The sequence below is a fragment of the Sardina pilchardus genome, chromosome 2 (assembly GCF_963854185.1).
Source record: "Sardina pilchardus chromosome 2, fSarPil1.1, whole genome shotgun sequence".
NCBI lineage: Eukaryota > Metazoa > Chordata > Actinopteri > Clupeiformes > Clupeidae > Sardina > Sardina pilchardus.
This window is the reverse complement of record NC_084995.1, coordinates 2935614-2954473: the sequence shown is the minus strand read 5'-3', so window position 1 is coordinate 2954473 and position 18860 is coordinate 2935614. Positions and strand designations below refer to the sequence as shown.

Genomic DNA, 18860 nt, shown 5'->3' with positions numbered 1-18860 from the left:
TGCTGCAGAGAGACTGATTTCACTGTAGCCATCAAGACTCTTTGATCAAGGTGATTCCAACGACTGTACTGCCACCTAGAGGAAAAGATATGAAATGTGCACAGCAAGCCACCGCGCTTATAACATTTGTGTTAGTGGTTTGTGCTGTTCAGACATTCTTTCCATAACTCAACTTTATTTGTATGATTAGGATGCAAAAAGTGCCGTTAATGACTCAATTGTTAAGTTCATAGAATTTCATCGGACTGAATTCTGGCAATTACACTCTCATATGTTCCCTCTCCCTCTCCCCTCTCTCTTTCTCTCTCCTTTTCCCTGTCCCTCTCTTTTCCTGTCCTTTTCTCCCTGTCGTTCTCTCTCTCTCTCTCTCTCTGTCCCTCTCTCTCTCCATTTCTCTCCAGGTAAGTGATACTCAGCTGAACTCTGCTGGTTGGCTGTGTAGATATACGTGTGGAGGTATTAGATTGTAATCAGATGTGGCTTAACGCAGACCAAATGGTGCCCGAGGACTCGAGGGTTAAATGATACACCAATATATCAGTTTTATTGATCTCCTCCTGGCACAATCCCACATCAGTCACTAATCCTGCACTTGTACAACATAAGTCAGACCTAAGACATTTAGGATGTCTGGCGCTTAAAGAAACCTCTACTTTGAGGCATTGTATTTTGTGTGTGTGCACGTGCATGCGTTTGTGTGTGTGTGTGCGTTTGTATGTGTGTGTGTGTGTGTGTGTGTGTCTGTGTCTGTGTCTGTGTGTGTGTGTGTGTGTGTGTGTGTGTGTGTGTCTGTGTGTCTGTGTGTGTGTGTGTCTGTGTGTGTGTGTGTGTGTGTGTGTGTGTACTTGCGTGCATGTATGTGTTTAGATCCCTTGTAAAAATCTTTAAGTAAATACAGCCAGGTTTTGTTCCAGTAGCCCTTTTTACTGTAGAGGTGAGTCAAGGTCCAGTTCCTCCTGCTGTCACTTGGACGGGTTTAATGGGGACTTGTGCTCAAACTGATGTGGATGCAGAGAAGTCTTACGCTGAACAAAAGAGTATGCTTAGTGCTCATAATAGTAAACATCTAGGAAGCACACTGAGTTGTCCTGATATCTAGAATCATAAGGCTGCCTGTACTGAAGCACTCCAGAGCTCTGTCTCCATAAACACACAAGGCTTGTGCTGGGACTTCCCCTGCTCCCTCTGCTTACATACACACACACACACACACACACACACACACACACACACACACACACACACACACACACACACACACAGAGCAAGAGAGATCATCACAAGGCCTGTGCATCTGCTAGGCTCATCGTGAGCTGCTCCTGCCCCTGCTGTAGTTTAAGCAGACCCCAGGCGCACAGGCCAGGCCTCTAATGAACTCCTAATGAACTGGTGACGAGGCCAACTACAAAGCCCAAACACACACACACACACACACACACACACACACACACACACACACACACACACACAACCACACACACACACACACACAACCACACACACAACCACACACACACACACACACACACACACACACACACACACACACACACACACAGCAAGAGAGGGAGAGATGTCCAGCTGTGAGGCTTTGGCTGTCCCACAGTGGAAGAGGGTGATTGAGCTGTTAGTGTTCTCTCAGACACTGTAACTGTGATCGCATGAAGTCTCTCTTGTCTCTGTTTTGTTCATCTTTGCTGTATTATTTCATCAAACATGAAGATCATCTCTTGACAATATTTGCCCGTTTTCACAGATCTGTCATTATTTCACCTCCATCTGTATTTACTGTCAAAGGCAGGCAAAGCACGTGTAGATGTCTTCATTTATTTTTAACTGTTAAATGTACTGTACTAGTTAGTAGTTAAGTGTAAAATGTATATTTTTCACTGTTTATACCCTGATTCCTTTTTTGTTGTTGTTCTTTTGCTAAACCAAGAACTCCACCTGGTGGTCTCTGGTGGTCAATGCAGCCCCATACTCCTAAGAAGACAGGTGCTCCCTAGAAGTGCCTTTAGTGGGAATCACCTCTACCCTATTAACACTTGACTATTTTTCCTGTGTTTCTTTGTTTTGTGTGTGTGTGTGTGTGTGTGTGTGTAGAAGAGTTTGTGACACCCCGGGCCATCCTGACAGGGCACGACTGTGAGGTGACGTGTGCGAGTGTGTGTGCAGAGCTGGGCCTGGTCATCAGTGGCTGTGCAGGTGAGTGAGGAGAGCTGAGCACATCTGCCCCTGTGGCCTCCACTGCCTTGTTTGTGCAGGATGCCATTATCTTATGCCGTTGTCTTATGTGTGGAATTGAGTTGAGTTGTCTTGTGTGTTGTCGTGTGTTGTCGTGTGTTGAGTTGAGTTGTCTTATGTGTGTTGAGTTGAGTTGTTTTATGTGTGTTGAGTTGAGTTGTCTTATGTGTGTTGTGTTGAGTTGAGTTGTCTTATGTGTGTTGAGTTGAGTTGTCTTATGTGTGTTGTGTTGTGTTGAGTTGTCTTATGTGAGTTGAGTTGTTTTAGTTGAGTTGTCTTGTCTTATGTGTGTTGAGTTGAGTTGAGTTGTTTTATGTGTGTTGAGTTGAATTGTCTTGTGTACGATGAGTTGTCTTGTGTGTTGTTAGTCGAGTCGAGTCGAGTCGAGTCGAGTCATCTTCTATGTGTTGAGTTGAGTTGAATTGAGTTGTCTTATGTGTGTGTTGTACTGAGCTGAGTTGTGTGCCGTGCTCTTCCCAGAGGGGCCCTGTCTGATCCACTCCATGAACGGGGACCTGCTGCGCACCCTGGGCGCCCCTGAGGGCTGTGTGCGTCCACGCCTCGTCCAGGCCTCCACTGAGGGCCACTGCGTGGTCTACTTCGACAAGGGCCACCTCTGCTTGTTCAGCGTCAACGGCAAACTACTGGCCCACCGGAAGATGGAGGAGAATGTGAAGGTACTGACTTTCAGTCAACACACACACACACACACACGCACACACACACACACACACACACACACACACACACACACACACACACACACGGCACACACGTCACAGATGTGTGTTATAAACATTTAGAAAGGAAGTTTCCTTGCATCATCACCCGAATGTTGACTTTGGGTGGTAACGAATGATGAATAAATGAATACATGAATAAAACTGTAAGTGAATAGAATTGCTTTTCCTCTTTCTCTCTCTCAATCCTCTCTCTCTCCCTCTCTCCCTCTCTCCCTCTCTCTCTCTCCCTCTCTCCCTCTCTCCATCTCTCCCTCTCTCTGGCGTGTTCACTCACACACTGAATGGCAGTCTCAGACTGCAGCTTTTGGCTCGTTGCCCCCAGACATGGCCTGGAACTTTCTCTTTTCCTCTGCTGAGCTTTGTTTCCCCTCACAGCCTCTGTGCTTCATCACTCTTTGTGTGTGTGTGTGTGTGTGTGTGTGTGTGTGTGTGTGTGTGTGTGTGTGTGTGTGTGTGTGTGTGTGTGTGTGTGTGTGTGTGTGTGTGTGTGTGTGTGTGTGTGTGTGAGCTTGTCTGGGTCATGATTAAAGGCTGGCATGTTTTCTAAGCTCTGACTGCCCCGGGGCATGCTGAGCAAGCCCTCTCCCCCTCTTCCTCCCCTCCTCCCCTCCTCTCCTCTCCTCCTCTCCTCCTCCCCTCCCTGGCCCTCCTCATCACAGGGCTTCCCTTTGCTCCTTCCTCTCTCTCACCTCCTCCTCCCCGAGTGGGAGCTAAGGAGGGCTCTCCTGTTCTCTTGCATGAGAGGACACATTTGTCACCAGCAGGCAGCTGTCCCACATACCCCACTCAATCACGTTCCCACACAATCACACACACACACACACACACACACACACACACACACACACACACGCATATATACATATGCACTCATACACACACATCCACTCAGGTCCTGGGAAAGCCCACAGGCCTGTGTGCTGCTCTATGCTGCAGTGAGGCCCTCTCACACCTGCTTCCCATTTGCTGTGTCACCGGGTCCTGTGTGTGTGTGTACTGTAGCTCCACTCCGTAGCGTAGCGTAGCGCGGGCCGGCAGCACCTTGATTAGCATCCCTTATCTGTCTGGCCATTTGTTTCCACTTAGCTCCCCCCTCCAGCGCGCGGCTCCCAGGCCTGACCAGGGGGCCCCCGGCGGCCGCCATGCCACCCGCTCACTCTGCATTAGCCACAAGTGCACGGGGCGGCCAGCGCTGAGAGGTGGCCTGCTGATCAGACCTGTCAGGGGGACATCTGAGGCAAGCGGCACTCTCCACTGGAGAGCAAACATGCCTAGTGTAGCTTTGGAGCAGTGGAGCCATGTTCTGGTGCTGCTCGTGAGCCACAGCCCCTCCAGTGGATCTATATACTCATGGCCATCACACGGACACGTTCTGTTGTGTCTGAAGCGCACAGTAATGTGTTAAGCAGGGCCAGTGGGCAGGCTTGTCCATCTCACTGCTATCAAAGCCCTGACCTGTGCCTGCCCAAGGGATGCGTCTCAGCACTCACTCTCTCATTCACTCACACTTTCACTCATTCGCTCACTCACTCTCTCACTCTCTCTTTCTCTCACTCACTCAGCCTGTCGTCGGCTCTCCTCTCCTACGCACTCCTGCGCTGTCCCCCCCCCATCTCCCCCCCCTGGTCTGCCCCTGCTGTGAATTCCTGCTATGTCAGCCAGCGTCAAGGAAGTCGTGACATGTCAGGGCCTCTCCCCCCCGTGCCCTGAGCCCTGAGCCCAGGCAGCAGACACCCGTATCAATCTCACCTCCACTGGCGCCCCTACACAGTATGGGACGCCCTACACATGTGCTCATGGATACACTGCCTCTTTACAGTGGCTGTGCGGGGGCTGAGAATTAGTCATCTTTGTGCAAGTCTGTGTGTCTTTATGTATGGAAGGGGAACATAGTGTGTGTGTGTGTGTGTGTGTGTGTGTGTGAGAGGGTCTGGGAGGTAGTGATCACATTCCTGGGCTTGCAGAGAGAAGAAAAGCTCTAAAGCTTTATCCTCTACTGTCAGGGACTCTTGAACCCCTACTGGGTCCAGCATGGCATAGATGCCTTTCTCTCTAATCATTTTACCAGACATGTTCAAAATCCATGCATTAAACATCAACTGTAATCAACACATCCATAAATTTGGGCATAACCTTTGGGGCCGCTCAGGAGCCAGAGGAGGGAGTTGGAGAGGCGCTGCGAGGATGAAGAATTCATGAGGGCCTGTCTGCACAGCGCTGGCCCCCAGCCTTGTTTTACATCAGATAGATCTCTGATACCGGAGCCATAGCGGCCATCTTGGATTTGTAGTCATCCGCGCAGAGCCATGCAGCTGATTTATGGGCAAGACCACACCTTCAAACCTGGACTGACCCGGCTGGCCTGTCAGAACCTCACCAGTCTGCAGCTCAGTCCACTGCTTTAGAGTCCTCTTTTCATCATGTAGCTACAGTTAGTCCATACTAGACAGTAGTATACTGTACTACACACGCTGCAAAACTAGTAGACTGAGCACAGCAGTGGGCCAGTTAGTTAGTTTGGACTGAAGTGTACTGTATGTATATATAGATCATGGTCATTAAACGGTGCGGAGAGCGGCTTCAGTGAAACCTGAGACACGACTACACAGATATGGGCCAAACAGAAAACAAATCACAGGCCAGCTGCCCTCCTCCTCCTCCTGCAGTGCCAGAGCTCGCTGGGCTTTTGGAGGCTGATCTTACAGAGCCATCGCCATGATGGATTCCCCCCTGTGTTTCTAATAAACATGCAGCAGAGGATCAGTAGGCTGGTGAAGGCTGAAGAACGCCGCTGACTCCAGATCAGATGGCGAGCCGTCCTATGACTCATCCTCTGAGCGCGCTCATGTAATCCGTGATCAGAGTGACTGCTCCGCCTGGTCAGTGATGATGTACAGGACGTATAAATCCCTCCCTGATTATGGGATGTTAAAGAGGCCCATTCGGCCCTGTGCACATTTCTGCTTTGGCTCTGGTGCATGTACACAAGGGTGTGTGGTAGACCAGGGTGCTACTTAGGACAGAGCTCTAAAATGCTGCCGGTTCTGAAATGGTTTTAGACAGATTTCATTGCTTAATGACAAACCAGTGTGTCTTGCTCTCTGAATTAGCTTGTTGATCTCTTGGTCTATCCATCTCTGTGGTGTAGAGTGGAACTTCAGCATGCTGTGCGTGTGGCAGGAGCATGATTGAGAGTGAGAGTGAGAGTGAGCTGGAGTGTGGAGCTGTTGTGTGGAGCAGATACTGTAAGTGAGGAATCAGGGTCAGTGGAGCTGCATGTTCTGGTGTCATCTCACCAGTGGGTGTTACCACATGCATCAGCCTCGGCTCCCTCTTGGCTCGGGCCGCCGAGTAAAACTACACCCCGCGGCTCTTCATGTCGTATATTATCCCCGTTTCCCTGGGGACACTTTAAAGTGTAACACATCCCTTATGAGCACAGGAAAAGCCAGATGAGCAGAATAAATCTCTGGGCTCTGGGCCGGGCTGGCGCTGCTGGAGTCCACCGCCGTGGCTGCGCTGCTTCCCCGCTGGCTGGCTGCTGAGCGGCGGGACGGGGCGGGGCGGGGCTGCTGGGGCCGCGCTGCCCCCTGCAGACATCAGGCGGAGACCCCGTAGCCCGGCGGCCCTCTAATCAGACGCCAGGGCCGAGCGGCGCGCATTCATCACCCACCGGCCAGAACTCTCCTCCACTGGCCAAGTCAGAACACGGCGCTATCGCTGGTCCCCAGGCCGCCGCCATGCTTATCACGCGCATTTATCTGCTCACGGCTACTTCAAAGGGCCGACAGCAGCGTGCCACACATGTGCTGCTGTGTGTGTGTTGTGTGTGTTGTGTGTGTGTGTGTGTGTGTGTGTGTGTGTGTGTGTGTGTGTGTGTGTGTGTGTGTGTGTGTGTGTGTGTGTGTGTGTGTGTGTGTGTGTGTGTGTGTGTGTGTGTGTGTGTGTGTGTGTGTGTGCGCGCACACTAGAGGAGGAAGCTGAATTCACCTCCTCATCTCCATCTGCACACACACACACACACACACACACACACGCGCACACACACACACACAGCATAGGTAATTATTAGGGTGTGTGTGTGTGTGTGTGTGCGTGTGTGTGTGTGCGCCCATGTGTGTGTCTCCCTGTGTGTTTCTATGTTGAAGCTGTGGATATTTGTGCATGGTATGTTGTGTATGTGTGTGTGTCGGTATGATGGATGCATTATTCTAAAGTAGGACGCCAGTGCTCAGTGTGTGTGTGTGTGTGTGTGTGCAGGCCATGCAGCTGAGCAGGGATGGCCAGTACCTGCTGAGTGGAGGGGACGCCGGAGTTCTGAGTGTGTGGCAGGTGTACGACATGAAGCAGCTCTTCACCTACCCAGGCTGTGATGCAGGCATCCGCTCCATGGCCATGTCCCACGACCAGAGGTGAGTCCACCACAGCATGGGCCACTACAGCCACTCCAGCACACTATAATGTCTGGGTGCACTTTTGGATGCAGATGTCTTTCATGTTGGCTAATGTATCGGAGCGGCACGTATTGTCGGACGGCACGGGTTGTCGGACACTTCTGTGTATGTGCAACTTAATATTAATTTCTATACAAACTAAGACGGAGGATTCATAAAGAAACGCAAGCACCCACACCATAAGTGTCTCTTAATGACCTATGTACCAAAAATGACATTTTACCGTGACTTGAAGAGCTGTAAAACACTCTTGTAAGGCTGCATTTACAAAACCGCTTGGAGCTCCGGTGGAATTTTGATTAGCGACGAGCTAACCGTTGATTTACAGCAAAGATTCTAGAGCGGAGCAAGATGTTCAGTTAATGTTTATGATTCCCACGGTAGCCAGCCTCTGTGACGACACCTGAGCTTATCAAAATGGCGCCTATGGAGTCATAGAACGCACTTCAACGTATCGTATTATCCGGTCTGTGATCTATCTTGCTCTGTTGTAGAATCTCTGATGTAGAATGTGAAAAGGCCGACAATATGAACCCCCCCGGCCAGCGCTAAACTCCCGAGCATGGTAAACTAAATTGGATATTTCAGGCGATAAAAGCCCCGGTAAGAACCAAGCCAGATATTGTTCTAATATACACACCTATGGCTACCGAAATATGTTAGGTTCATTTAGCAAATGTTATTTTAAGGTATTAAAAAACATTGTTGTTTTAGAATTTTCGAACGAAACGGCCGACAATTAGGGGTCTTACGATACCCACCTCATTTCTCTCAAGCTCAAACTGAGTGTGTGTGTGCGTATACGTGTGTGTTTATTAATTCCCAAAATAGCCCCTGTCACTGTGTCACTTTTGTCAGTGGTGAAATGTAAATTATTTTCTGGTTTATGATTCTGTGAGCTCCTCTTTTCGTCCATATGGTAGTATTTTAATGTTTAAAAAAAAAAAAAAAAAAAAAAAAAAGCATCTAACACGTCTGCTGAGCACAAGTTGCCCAGTGCAGGCCTGTGTCTGAACTCTGTGTCTCTCTCTTGGACTCTGCAGGTGCATTATCACGGGCATGGCGTCGGGCAGCATCGTCCTGTTCTACAACGACTTCAACAGGTGGCACCACGAGTACCAGACGCGCTACTGAGGGACCAGCGGTCAGCTGCACCAACATCACCGGGCCGCCCTGCTGCTCACCATGGCAACAGCACTGGCCACTGCAAGCCCAATCCTGCCATGGCCCTCAGAGGCACTATTCTGAATACATGTTCCAATTCTGAATGTATCTCTCAGCAGAAGTTTAAAAAGTCAACTATTTTTAAAAGGGCATTGTTATATTTTGTAGATCTTATGATATTTCATATAATATTAAATCTTAGGGGTGGGGTTATATACCTATCATTGAAATAAATCTATTTTTAGCTGTAAAAGTCTATTTTCACCTCAGCCCACCAAAAATAAAGGGCTCGAGTGGTCAATAGCTAGATGACTATATTTGCATCTATAGTCCATATATAGATTCCATATATTTGTGTACTTCTTGGGGTGAGTGATTTTTTCAGTTGCTGTGTCTTTTGGGGGATTTTTTTCTTGATAGCTTTTTTGCTGCTGTAGGGGTGAGTTTTAAACGAGACTGAGGTGGCTCAGATGGAGCTCTCTCCGTGCTGGAGCTGCATCCACACATCTCTGACTGAAGCATCCTCTTCTCGGTGGGGTTGCCCAAATGCAGGCATATCTTTCCTTGCTGCACATGCTGTATTTTGCAATACTTCACATATGGTTTCACTGAAGAGGGCAGGCTGCGCTCCATGCCTGGTGGAAGTGGGAGGGCCGCTAATGAGATTGCGTAGTAGTGTGTGTGTGTCGTCGTGGTGATGTGACGGGGGAGGTGTCGGCGGGAGGAGGTGGCGTTGTGCTCCCCGTGGCTGTGACAGCACGAGGGTCCTTCTGAATCACTGGATCATCTCCACTCTAAAACTCAGTGTCATATCTCACAACCTTCCTCACACCAGGAGCTCCATTCAGTATGTTGTGTGCGTACTCCTCTCTCTCTCTCTCTCTCTCTTTGTGGTGACAGCACTAGGGACGTGATTTATCCTTTCAAACAATGTCTTGCACAGATGTTATCCATGGACAAACATTCCTCGTTGGTTTGATTGGAAAGATATGTGATTAATGATGATGGATGAAAATGACTGCTGTTTTTACAGTCACACAACTCTACGGCAGTCCATTTCCAATGAGTGTCTTTTTGATTTGTGTGATGAGTCAAAACAATAAAATGGAGTTTTGTATCAGAAATTGATTTTGGAGGTGTTATTTGTTGGAGCAGCTTATCATGTATTGTCATGTATCAAAGACTGCCTGTCTTTGTAATATGTTACTACATCTACCTGTTTGTAATATAATATGTTAATACTGTACATTTTTGTTCACATATCAATGTGAACCACCGCTTATCGCATCAATGAAAGTCAATGAGAAATCATTTCAGAGATTTTATTGCATTTCATGAAGTTTTTGATGAATTCCTATTACAAAATGAAAAAAAGGTTCTATGCCAAGAGGATTACATTTAAAATGGCTGCACAAACTTTACACCTTCATCTTGAAAACTGGATCCCTTGCATGTAAAACGTAACTGAATTTTGAAGAGAACACAGGGAGAAGCTGAAAGAGCGCTATAGCAACAGATTGTGACTAACACTGGAACCCACCACTGTGACTTTTAGCAGCTACACAGACTAAAATGTGAGTCGCAGAAGAGGAATTTTGCATGCAGCTAAAAAATTCCTTAAGAATAGAGCAGAAAACCACAGAAAATTAAACCAGGCCTCCAGATTTCAGCCTTCAAAAACTTCCAGATAGTCTAAGTAAGAACAACTTCACATTATAATAGTCACTATTAATGCTTTTCATGGGCACCACCGAATGAGACAAATGAATATGTATCCTGCATTGGTGCTCAGGCCGGGGTCACTAGATGCCCTGAGGCCTCCTCACTGGTCAGTAGAGGTGAGAGGAATGCTGATCAGAAGCACACGGCACAGCACATGGAGCAGAGGCACAGCCTCCTCATCACAACCACACGGCTCTCCACAATCAGGAAAAGCTTGCAGATATTTACAAAAATATTATTGCATACCCTCTGTTACTTTTTCATCAAAAAGACACCAAGGGCATGAATGTCCTGTGTTCATGTTTGTTCTACAACTGTAAGGTTTGTCTACAGTAGGAGGACCCTTACGCATTGACCTCTACCACTCATCACAATCAGCACATTCAAGCATAGTCTCCAGGAGCAAACATAAAACAAAAACAATCAGAAGTAAAAGTCACATCAACAAGGATTAACTCACATTGTCTTCTCATACAACTTGATCATCTTTCAAATGCTTTCAAGTACAAATTCACATATATACAATCAGTCAATCAATCACAACATAGAAAAATAGCTCATCCACTATTTTGTGTATCATGGCGAAGGACCGTGTAAAGGTCCAGTAATGAATGACATAATTTTGTAACAGATCTGCAAGTCAGCAAATTCCAAATTCCAATTGCCCTTTGCAAACCTAATCAGTGTTGTATAAGCTGACCATGATCTACAGTAGTCATGGATGCAGTACTAGTGTTCAGTAGCTCATCACATACAGCAGTGCTAACTACACCAACGTGTGTGTCCTAATGAGTAGACAGCTGTAGATATATAGATATGGGTCCTGCTTTAATGCTGCCATGAGCAACTAGGGGTTAGAGGAGTTCCATTGGGCGTGTTCATGCTAGAGGGACAGGCCAGCTGGTAGAGGGGACGGGATGAGGCTAGCTAGCGGCCAGTTTGATTTCCTCTGAGGCACGTCCTTCACAAGGCATGTCTGACTCTCAAGGTCACAGATTGTCCATCTGAATGCCCAGGGCAGGGCAGTGACACAACACAGTTTACATTACAAGTACTCTAAAAGGCAAATCTCCCCAGTGTATTCCATACAACGTAGGAAAAAGGTAATACTCTGTTTTCTAATAACACTGACTCGGGAAATGGAGGATTCATGTGGGTATGGGTGGTCATGCAAGTTCCATTTTAAGGGGACACAAGTTACTGTATGTTCACTAGGAGGAGCATTTAATGCTTATAGTTGACTTAATCTGTGAGACAGAGGAGTGGGTCTGGGATCTGAGGAGCCTCTGGTAGGCATACGGAATAGCCAAAGCTTGAAAGGGATCTGAAATTGGAATGCTGAAAATGACTACCTAACACATGCAAATGCAATACATGCAGTGGTGAGCTTTTTGCTGTGTTACCAGCTTTATCTGAGAGCCTTGGCTTAGGAAGTCAGAAGGCAGGCTTTTTCCTGGTTGAAGCTCTTTTCTATGAATGGGTAAATTCATTGTATGCGACAAATATACATTGTGCTCATACTAGGAACATGTATGACCTTAAAGTAAGGGTGCCTAAGCTCATCTCCCCTGGTCATCAGGCGTGAGTGTGGGCCGGGTGTGGGCCACCAGCGGCTCACTCCTCCCTCAGCAGCTTCCAGGCAGGAGGAGGGCCTTCATACTCAAGGCTGCATAGAGGAGGCTCTGGGAGAGAGCTGGAGGGGGCCGGGGGAGGCGCAGGCCAGGAGAGCGATGTGTGGGGCTCAGAAGGAGAGAGGGGAGGAGAGAGGGGGGGACTGAGGGGGGGACTAGGGGCCACAGCAGTGGGAGCAGCAGCAGCAGCAACTTCAGTGCTCTCCAGTGGAACCCAGGGGGGAGTCTCCACAGGTGGGGGGGCTGCAGGAGCAGTGGGAGCACAGGTGGAGAGGGGAGTCTCCACAGGTGAGGGGGCTGCAGGAGCAGTGGGAGCACAGGTGGAGAGGGGAGTCTCCACAGGTGAGGGGGCTGCAGGAGCAGTCGGGGCACAGGTGGAGAGGGGAGTCTCCACAGGTGAGGGGGCTGCAGGAGCAGTCGGGGCACAGGTGGAGAGGGGAGTCTCCACAGGTGAGGGGGCTGCAGGAGCAGTCGGGGCACAGGTGGAGAGGGGAGTCTCCACAGGTGAGGGGGCTGCAGGAGCAGTGGGAGCACAGGTGGAGGGGGGTGGCTTCTCAGGTGAGGGGGCACAGGGGTTGTCTGGCTCAGGTACAGAGGACGATGGCAGATTTTCCCAATGAACGGAGAGGGGTGCTTTGGGGGAACGGTCACAAAATGGGGTCTTCTCTGATTGATCAGAGGTGAAGATCTTCCCTGATTGATCAGGACAGGAGATCTTCTCTGACTGATCAGAGGTGGAGATCTTCCCTGATTGATCAGAACTGGAGATCTTCCCTGATTGATCAGAACTGGAGATCTTCCCTGATTGATCAGAGGTGGAGATCTTCTCTGACTGATCAGAGGTGGAGATCTTCTCTGACTGATCAGAGGTGGAGATCTTCTCTGATTGCCCAGAGGCAGGGGAAGGCAGGCTGTTGTTCTGGCGACGACGATGAAGCTGGATGTTTTCCTTATCTAGCGCTGTGTTCTACAGAGCACAGTAAGAGAAAGATGAGACACATTAGGAATACAGATGACCTACCAGGTGAGACTCTAAAATACACCTGACAACAAAGTAAACTCACTTCCTACTCTTTCTTTTAGTGTTGATACATTACTTCATCTTACAAGCCGTATGTGCCCTACAGTAAGCTGCTGTAAGCGATATTGTGTTGGGAGTGCTCTCACTGAAGGGGCTACACTGTGACTGCTGATATGGAAAAAAAAAACAATATGGAGAGCTTTATGAGAAAAAACTCCAAACTGTGTCCAACTCTCCTGAGGTCATAACCTGGTCTCAATTATTGGTAGGCAACAATTATTGCCTACCAATTACCTTGCAGGTACACAAACAAGACAAAACAAATACATAAACACAAGAAAGACAAATATCGCTTACAGCACCTTTAAGGGCAGTACCAATTCAGTTCATTTCTCCTACAAATACACACTCTTGAGTAAAAAACAGTGCTCCATAGAGGGGCTTGGCCACTAAGAGGCCAACGTGTTTGATGCTAAGTGAGTGGTGGCTTTACTACTCAGACTCCCAAAGCAGATTAAACACCAATATCATGAAGCAGCTGGTCTTAACAACATTGAGCATGCTCACTGGGGGCCAAAATGAGAAACTGCCATCAGGCAACCACACGCCACATGACTTGTGTCTGGTTGCCTGTTGATCTAAATTGCTGCAGCTAATAGAGCTGTACTTTCTCATCTACTGAGTCCCAAATCCTGCTGTAGGAGCACAGCACAGTATATGGCACATTTCTCACGTCCCCCAGCTGTTCTAGTGAGTTGTATGGTGAAGCAGCAGGCGCTGACTGTGCGGCAGAGCGGTGAGTGTTAGTACATACCATTGCCTTGGAGCTAACCAGAGGGAGGTAATGCAGGCGAGAGGGCAGGGGAGAGGGAGGAAGCAGAGGGACAGAAACTAGTCTTACTCAACTGGGCACAAACAGGTCATGACAGCAGAGGGCTACGTGCAACTGTATGCCCCAACATGCTGATCCAGGAGCAGACTCTGGGGTTTTCTCAGAGTGGCCTAGGTCAGGCTCAGGTTGTGTTGGCTGGCCCTGAACCAGTGTGTATGGGCAAACAGTAGCTAGGTGCTACAGTAAGAAACCTCTGTTTTTTAGTAGTGTTCCCCTCCCCTGCACTAAATGCTAGGTATGTATTTTGTCCAAGGCAATAAGCATTTCTGTTGGCAAACCTCTCTATCACCATTCACTGTGTCCTTGTCAATACAATGGCAACCTCCAATTCTACTTTTCACCACAAGAGGGCGATGCAGGATAAGCTGCATGAGTGTGCCAATGAGGAGGCAGTGACAAATTCTCCATGAACAGTATTCACACAAGTCTTTCAATGTTAACTAAAATAGAAAGTGGAGAACTTCTGAGGCCCATTACAGCTGAGAAGCGAGGACAAAGACACAGATGTTGACAGAGAGGTTAGCTGAGTAGAGTCCTGTCTGTATAATAGCAGTTGGGTTAGCAGCGGTGGAACACTTAGCACTGCTATATGGCCTCTCATGCCCCAGATACAGCCAGAAGAGAGAGCACAACACCCCACCCCCAAAACACCGCAGTGACATCTCACAACCACTCAGAAGCAGTGAATCACACCACATCAGAAGTGAGTGAACGGAACAGCAACACGTGAGAGAGGGGGAAGTGTTAGAGAGTGAGAAGAGAAGAACAGAGAAGAGGTGAGCGGGGAGGAGAGCCACACAAGAGGCAGTCACGGCCTTTCCCCTGCACTGAGGAGCAGGCCAGGAAGATGAGGCTAGGAGTCAGACAGCCGAGCTACAGTAGCCCGAGGAGGCTGAGCACAGGTTAAGGTCAGTCAGAGGGACCAGGCCGGGCTGGAGCCCACCGGGGGTTACTGGACAGGAGAGTGGCTGGCGGCAGGTACCAGACGTCCAGCTCCAGGCTCGTGCTGCGGTCCCGGCGAGAGGGCTGTGTAGAGGTGGGCTGGAGGGGCACAGGGCTGACCCCCCTCACAGCTCAAACTGTCGAAGGAGATCCACAGCACATCAAACTCCCACCATGGCTGAGGCCCCCACAACACTCGGGCCTGTGTGCTACTAAGAGCCTTCTCATGTTGGACACTGCTACCTGGGCTCTGACCAGAGGAACTAAGGCTGGTGTGTGCCATGTGCGTAATAAGCCCAATTCAAAAGAGTGCTGGGTCAAATGCTGCCATTGGTGTGTGTGTGGGGGTGGGTGCTGACTGACTGCACACACCTCACATTCTTGGGGCTCTTGTGTCTCAGCTAGACAGATAATGGCATAACCACAACAACACAGACACTGTGCTCCCGTGGTCAACAACAACAACAACAAGAAAAAGGAACTAAGATGATGTAATATTGGAAAACATTCACAGACACTCTATTATGTGACTAAATGAAAATCACTTGTGACTATGACTTATGGTAGACCCTGTGAGATGACATAGTGCCTGTATAATATGGATGAACAAAATATCATGTCAAACTAAATATGAGTCTGAATGTAGAGAGTGAGTGCCTGCTAATGCACTGGATCTCCTCTGCACCCACGGTGCAGCTCCTAACCCTGACTACTGCTATGGCATGCTGTCATCATACAGAGCCTAGCCAGAGGCGTGTATGGACGTGTGGCGTGGCGTGGTGTGGTGTGGCGTGGTGTGGTGGATGAGAATGGTACAGCATGAAGGCCTGGATTCTACAGGATGATGAAGTGATGGACTAACAGGGGCCAAGTTCACCACAAGCTAAATGAGCACCATTCTTTACTTCCTGCATAGCATACCAGTCCTGGTCAACAATATGATGCAAACATTGCCTCACACATGTGTCCACTAATAATGATATTCTACACATGTGTTGAGAGAATGTGGAATAGAGCATGATGTCAAACATTCCAATATGTGGTTTAATGTTCTGCATTTCTCACTAGTAGGTAATTTTGACACTAAAAATATGCTCCTGCATTGTGGCCCTGTATGATATCTGTACTGCTCCTAAACATGGAAGGCACCAGGGTTGATGTCACTTATTGTTTTGTGTCAACAGCCATTGATTAGGTTAGACTGGATGTGTCCTGAGTTTGCCAGTGTTACTGTATAATTATCTATCTTTTGCTGCCGAGTACTTAAACACTAACTAGTTCTGATGGATCTTTAGGGTGAAGTCATGCTGTCTCTCCCTTGATGCGCATTATTGTAAATACAACTCCGTTGCTGATTTTTCCTACCATTGGTCTGCATGGGTCTTCATTCATCTGTGGTATCAAAATGACCACACGTGTCCACTAACAGTGCATGTGTCCACTAGCAGTGCCATTCTACTGACAATGTCCTCTCAGCTAGAGGGCTGTACTTGTAGTGTGGTGTTGGAGCAGGAGATGAGGCATGTAAACATGGGGACATGTCCCTCTCCTTCACCAGGCTCATCTACTGGACGTGCGCAGGCTCACAGGGAGGCTCAATCACGGGCTCAACAAGCCCCATGTCCCAGAGCTGCTTCCACAATAATAATGCCACAGTCCCCATGAACATGACTGCTATCATTCCAGAGACAATGGTCTGTGGCTCTCCCCAGAACGCTGGGTCATGTGGGGTGCTCTTATGCAAGCAAGTGACTCATAGCATGTGTGGAGGCAGAGAGTGGGCTCTCCACTGGACAGCACCGCTCACTTCAAACGCTCAGAGCCAGCGGAGCTCCATGGGCCCTCGCCATAAAGGAATTGTGCTCTAAACGGCATTTCGAAAAATTAGCTTTCTCTCTCTCTGTGTGTGTGTGTGTGTGTGTGTGTGTGTGTGTGTGTGTGCGTGTGTGCGTGTGTGTGCGTTTGTGTGTGCTCACCATGATGACGGACACTCCGGCGGAAGTGTTGTTCTGCTTTGGCGTGTTGTTAAAATGTGTCTTGAGTTTACCTGTCACCTCAATCCTCGTGTTGTTCCCCAGAGCAGCATCCTCCTGCTGAGAACACACACCTGATTACAACACAGGCACGCGTCACACACACACAGCCACGCGTCACACACACACAGGCACGCCTCACACACACACAGGCACACATCAGACACACAGGCATGCGTCACACACACACAGGCACACATCACACACACAGCTCTAGCACAGCATACATGCCATCAGAATCAGCATGCCACTAGGGCCCGTCCACAGCCTTACCATGACCCAAGGGTGAGCCAGCACGTCCTCTGCAGTGTACCTGGCCTCCACGTTCACCTGGAGCATGCGGCCGATGAGCTCCTGGGAGAGAGTGAGAGAGAGAGAGAGAGACTCCGGTCAGATCCAGAAATAAAGCAGCCTCCGCTCCAGAGCTCCATCCAGCCCCACAGCCGTGTGTGCAGCGCGGCCTGCCCCAGTTGAGCAGCACTACTGCTGCTGGTGCTGCTGCTGCTGCTGCTGCTGGTGGTTTGTGGCTGTGTCTGTGGCAGGGTGTGTTTAAGCACACACAGAGCTGTCCTCTCACAGGCTGCTCTCCTGGCACACTTTGTCCTGGAACTGCTCTCAGTGCCGCAGTAATAGCAGGAATCTAATTAGCGCTCGTGACCTTGTGCTGAAGGATCTGCTGCCAGAGGAAGACACAGAGCCTGTCTGTGAAGCACCACAGTCCCCCCTCTCTGCTCCACTCACACACACACACACACACACACACACACACACACACACACACTACAGTAGGGATGAGTTCATCTGCATGGACACGGGACAGGAGAGGGACACGTGGGACAGGGACAAGTGCACAGGTGCACCAGCATGTGTATGTATTTCTGTGCTAATACACACCTTAGCAGAGGCACTTATATTCTCCCAGTACGGGGTGGGGAAGGCCAAGCGACCCAGCAGGATTTGGTCAAACAGGTCCTCCTGAAGGTTATTCTCACTGGAGACACATGCAACATACATACAGATACACACCATCAGCTCCATTTGGACTCTCCAGGGACATGAGATGAGTGACATACAATACAGTTCAACTCATAGCAGCCTATGGATAGGATTCACACTGGCCTACACTCATTCACTGACCTGCAAATGACCGTGAAAATACTTGTGTGTGTGCGTGACTGCGAATGCACAGTTAAGCAGGCGAGTTTGAATATGATAACACCTCAACTGAAGGCTTATCTCACAGCTATGACGCACACTAGGCAACCTTCAAAATCCCAACTCAGTGACTTTCTTTTCTGTTTAAAGTGCCATTGCTGGTCAAATGGATGAATCATCATTAAAACAAATCTACAAAATATTCAGTGTGGACTACTACTATGATTTGCATCTACAATGAAGTAGAACATCTCTGTTCTAAACTAGTACCATCTGCTGTCTACCCAGCTGTGATGGACCTGTGGACCTGTTGTGTGCTGTGTCTGTGTATCCTCCATGTTTATGAGTGTGTTAGTGTTCACAGAGTTGTATTCCAGTTGAGAATTGAGGTAAGAGAGAGAGGGAGAGAGAGAGTAGCCCACTGTACCTGCGGAATGGAGGGAACCCACACAACAAGATGTAGGTGATCACTCCTGCAGCCCAGATGTCCACCTTCAGTCCGTAACTATGACAACCACACACAGACTGTGCATTAGGAGAAAAAAGAAGCACACGCACAGTCTTCCCTGGTGCAGTAAAGTGATATCTGTAGGCTACTGCAACATTCATAGTGCTATAGCTTTTATAAATGTTGTAATGTAAACATTTACACAGGAGATAGATAGGTCCCAGCAGCTTAAGACACCACACACAACGTAAACAACAATGTGAACAGAATGATAAAATAACAAATCAACAAATCATCGTGACTAAACTAAAAGGAACAGTAAAATATACTAAAGATAGAGATACTAAAACAAGGATTCACACGAATGTACTGAGGATTGGTACTGTGATCCAGTATAAGGTGTGTGTCAAG

General features: G+C 48.6%; 2 protein-coding genes across 10 annotated transcripts in view; one reads left to right on the top strand and one right to left on the bottom strand.

Moving 5' to 3' along the window:
- The window catches only part of lrba (LPS-responsive vesicle trafficking, beach and anchor containing), a 193282-nt gene extending 183553 nt beyond the window's left edge, over positions 1–9729 (top strand). For all 5 annotated transcript variants that reach the window (XM_062516552.1, XM_062516559.1, XM_062516545.1 and 2 more), the window contains exons 53-56: positions 2104–2205; positions 2725–2921; positions 7248–7399; positions 8485–9729. In XM_062516552.1, coding sequence (XP_062372536.1) covers positions 2104–2205; positions 2725–2921; positions 7248–7399; positions 8485–8575 — 542 coding nt within the window. In that variant the 3' untranslated portion in view covers positions 8576–9729. The remainder of the gene's footprint in view (positions 1–2103; positions 2206–2724; positions 2922–7247; positions 7400–8484) is intronic.
- A 182-nt stretch (positions 9730–9911) lies between these two features.
- Positions 9912–18860, bottom strand: part of dclk2a (doublecortin-like kinase 2a) — a 39637-nt gene continuing 30688 nt past the window's right edge. For all 5 annotated transcript variants that reach the window (XM_062516504.1, XM_062516510.1, XM_062516497.1 and 2 more), the window contains 5 exons: positions 18429–18506; positions 17741–17837; positions 17120–17200; positions 16790–16906; positions 9912–12925 (listed from right to left, as the gene is read on the bottom strand). In XM_062516504.1, coding sequence (XP_062372488.1) covers positions 11942–12925; positions 16790–16906; positions 17120–17200; positions 17741–17837; positions 18429–18506 — 1357 coding nt within the window. In that variant the 3' untranslated portion in view covers positions 9912–11941. The remainder of the gene's footprint in view (positions 12926–16789; positions 16907–17119; positions 17201–17740; positions 17838–18428; positions 18507–18860) is intronic.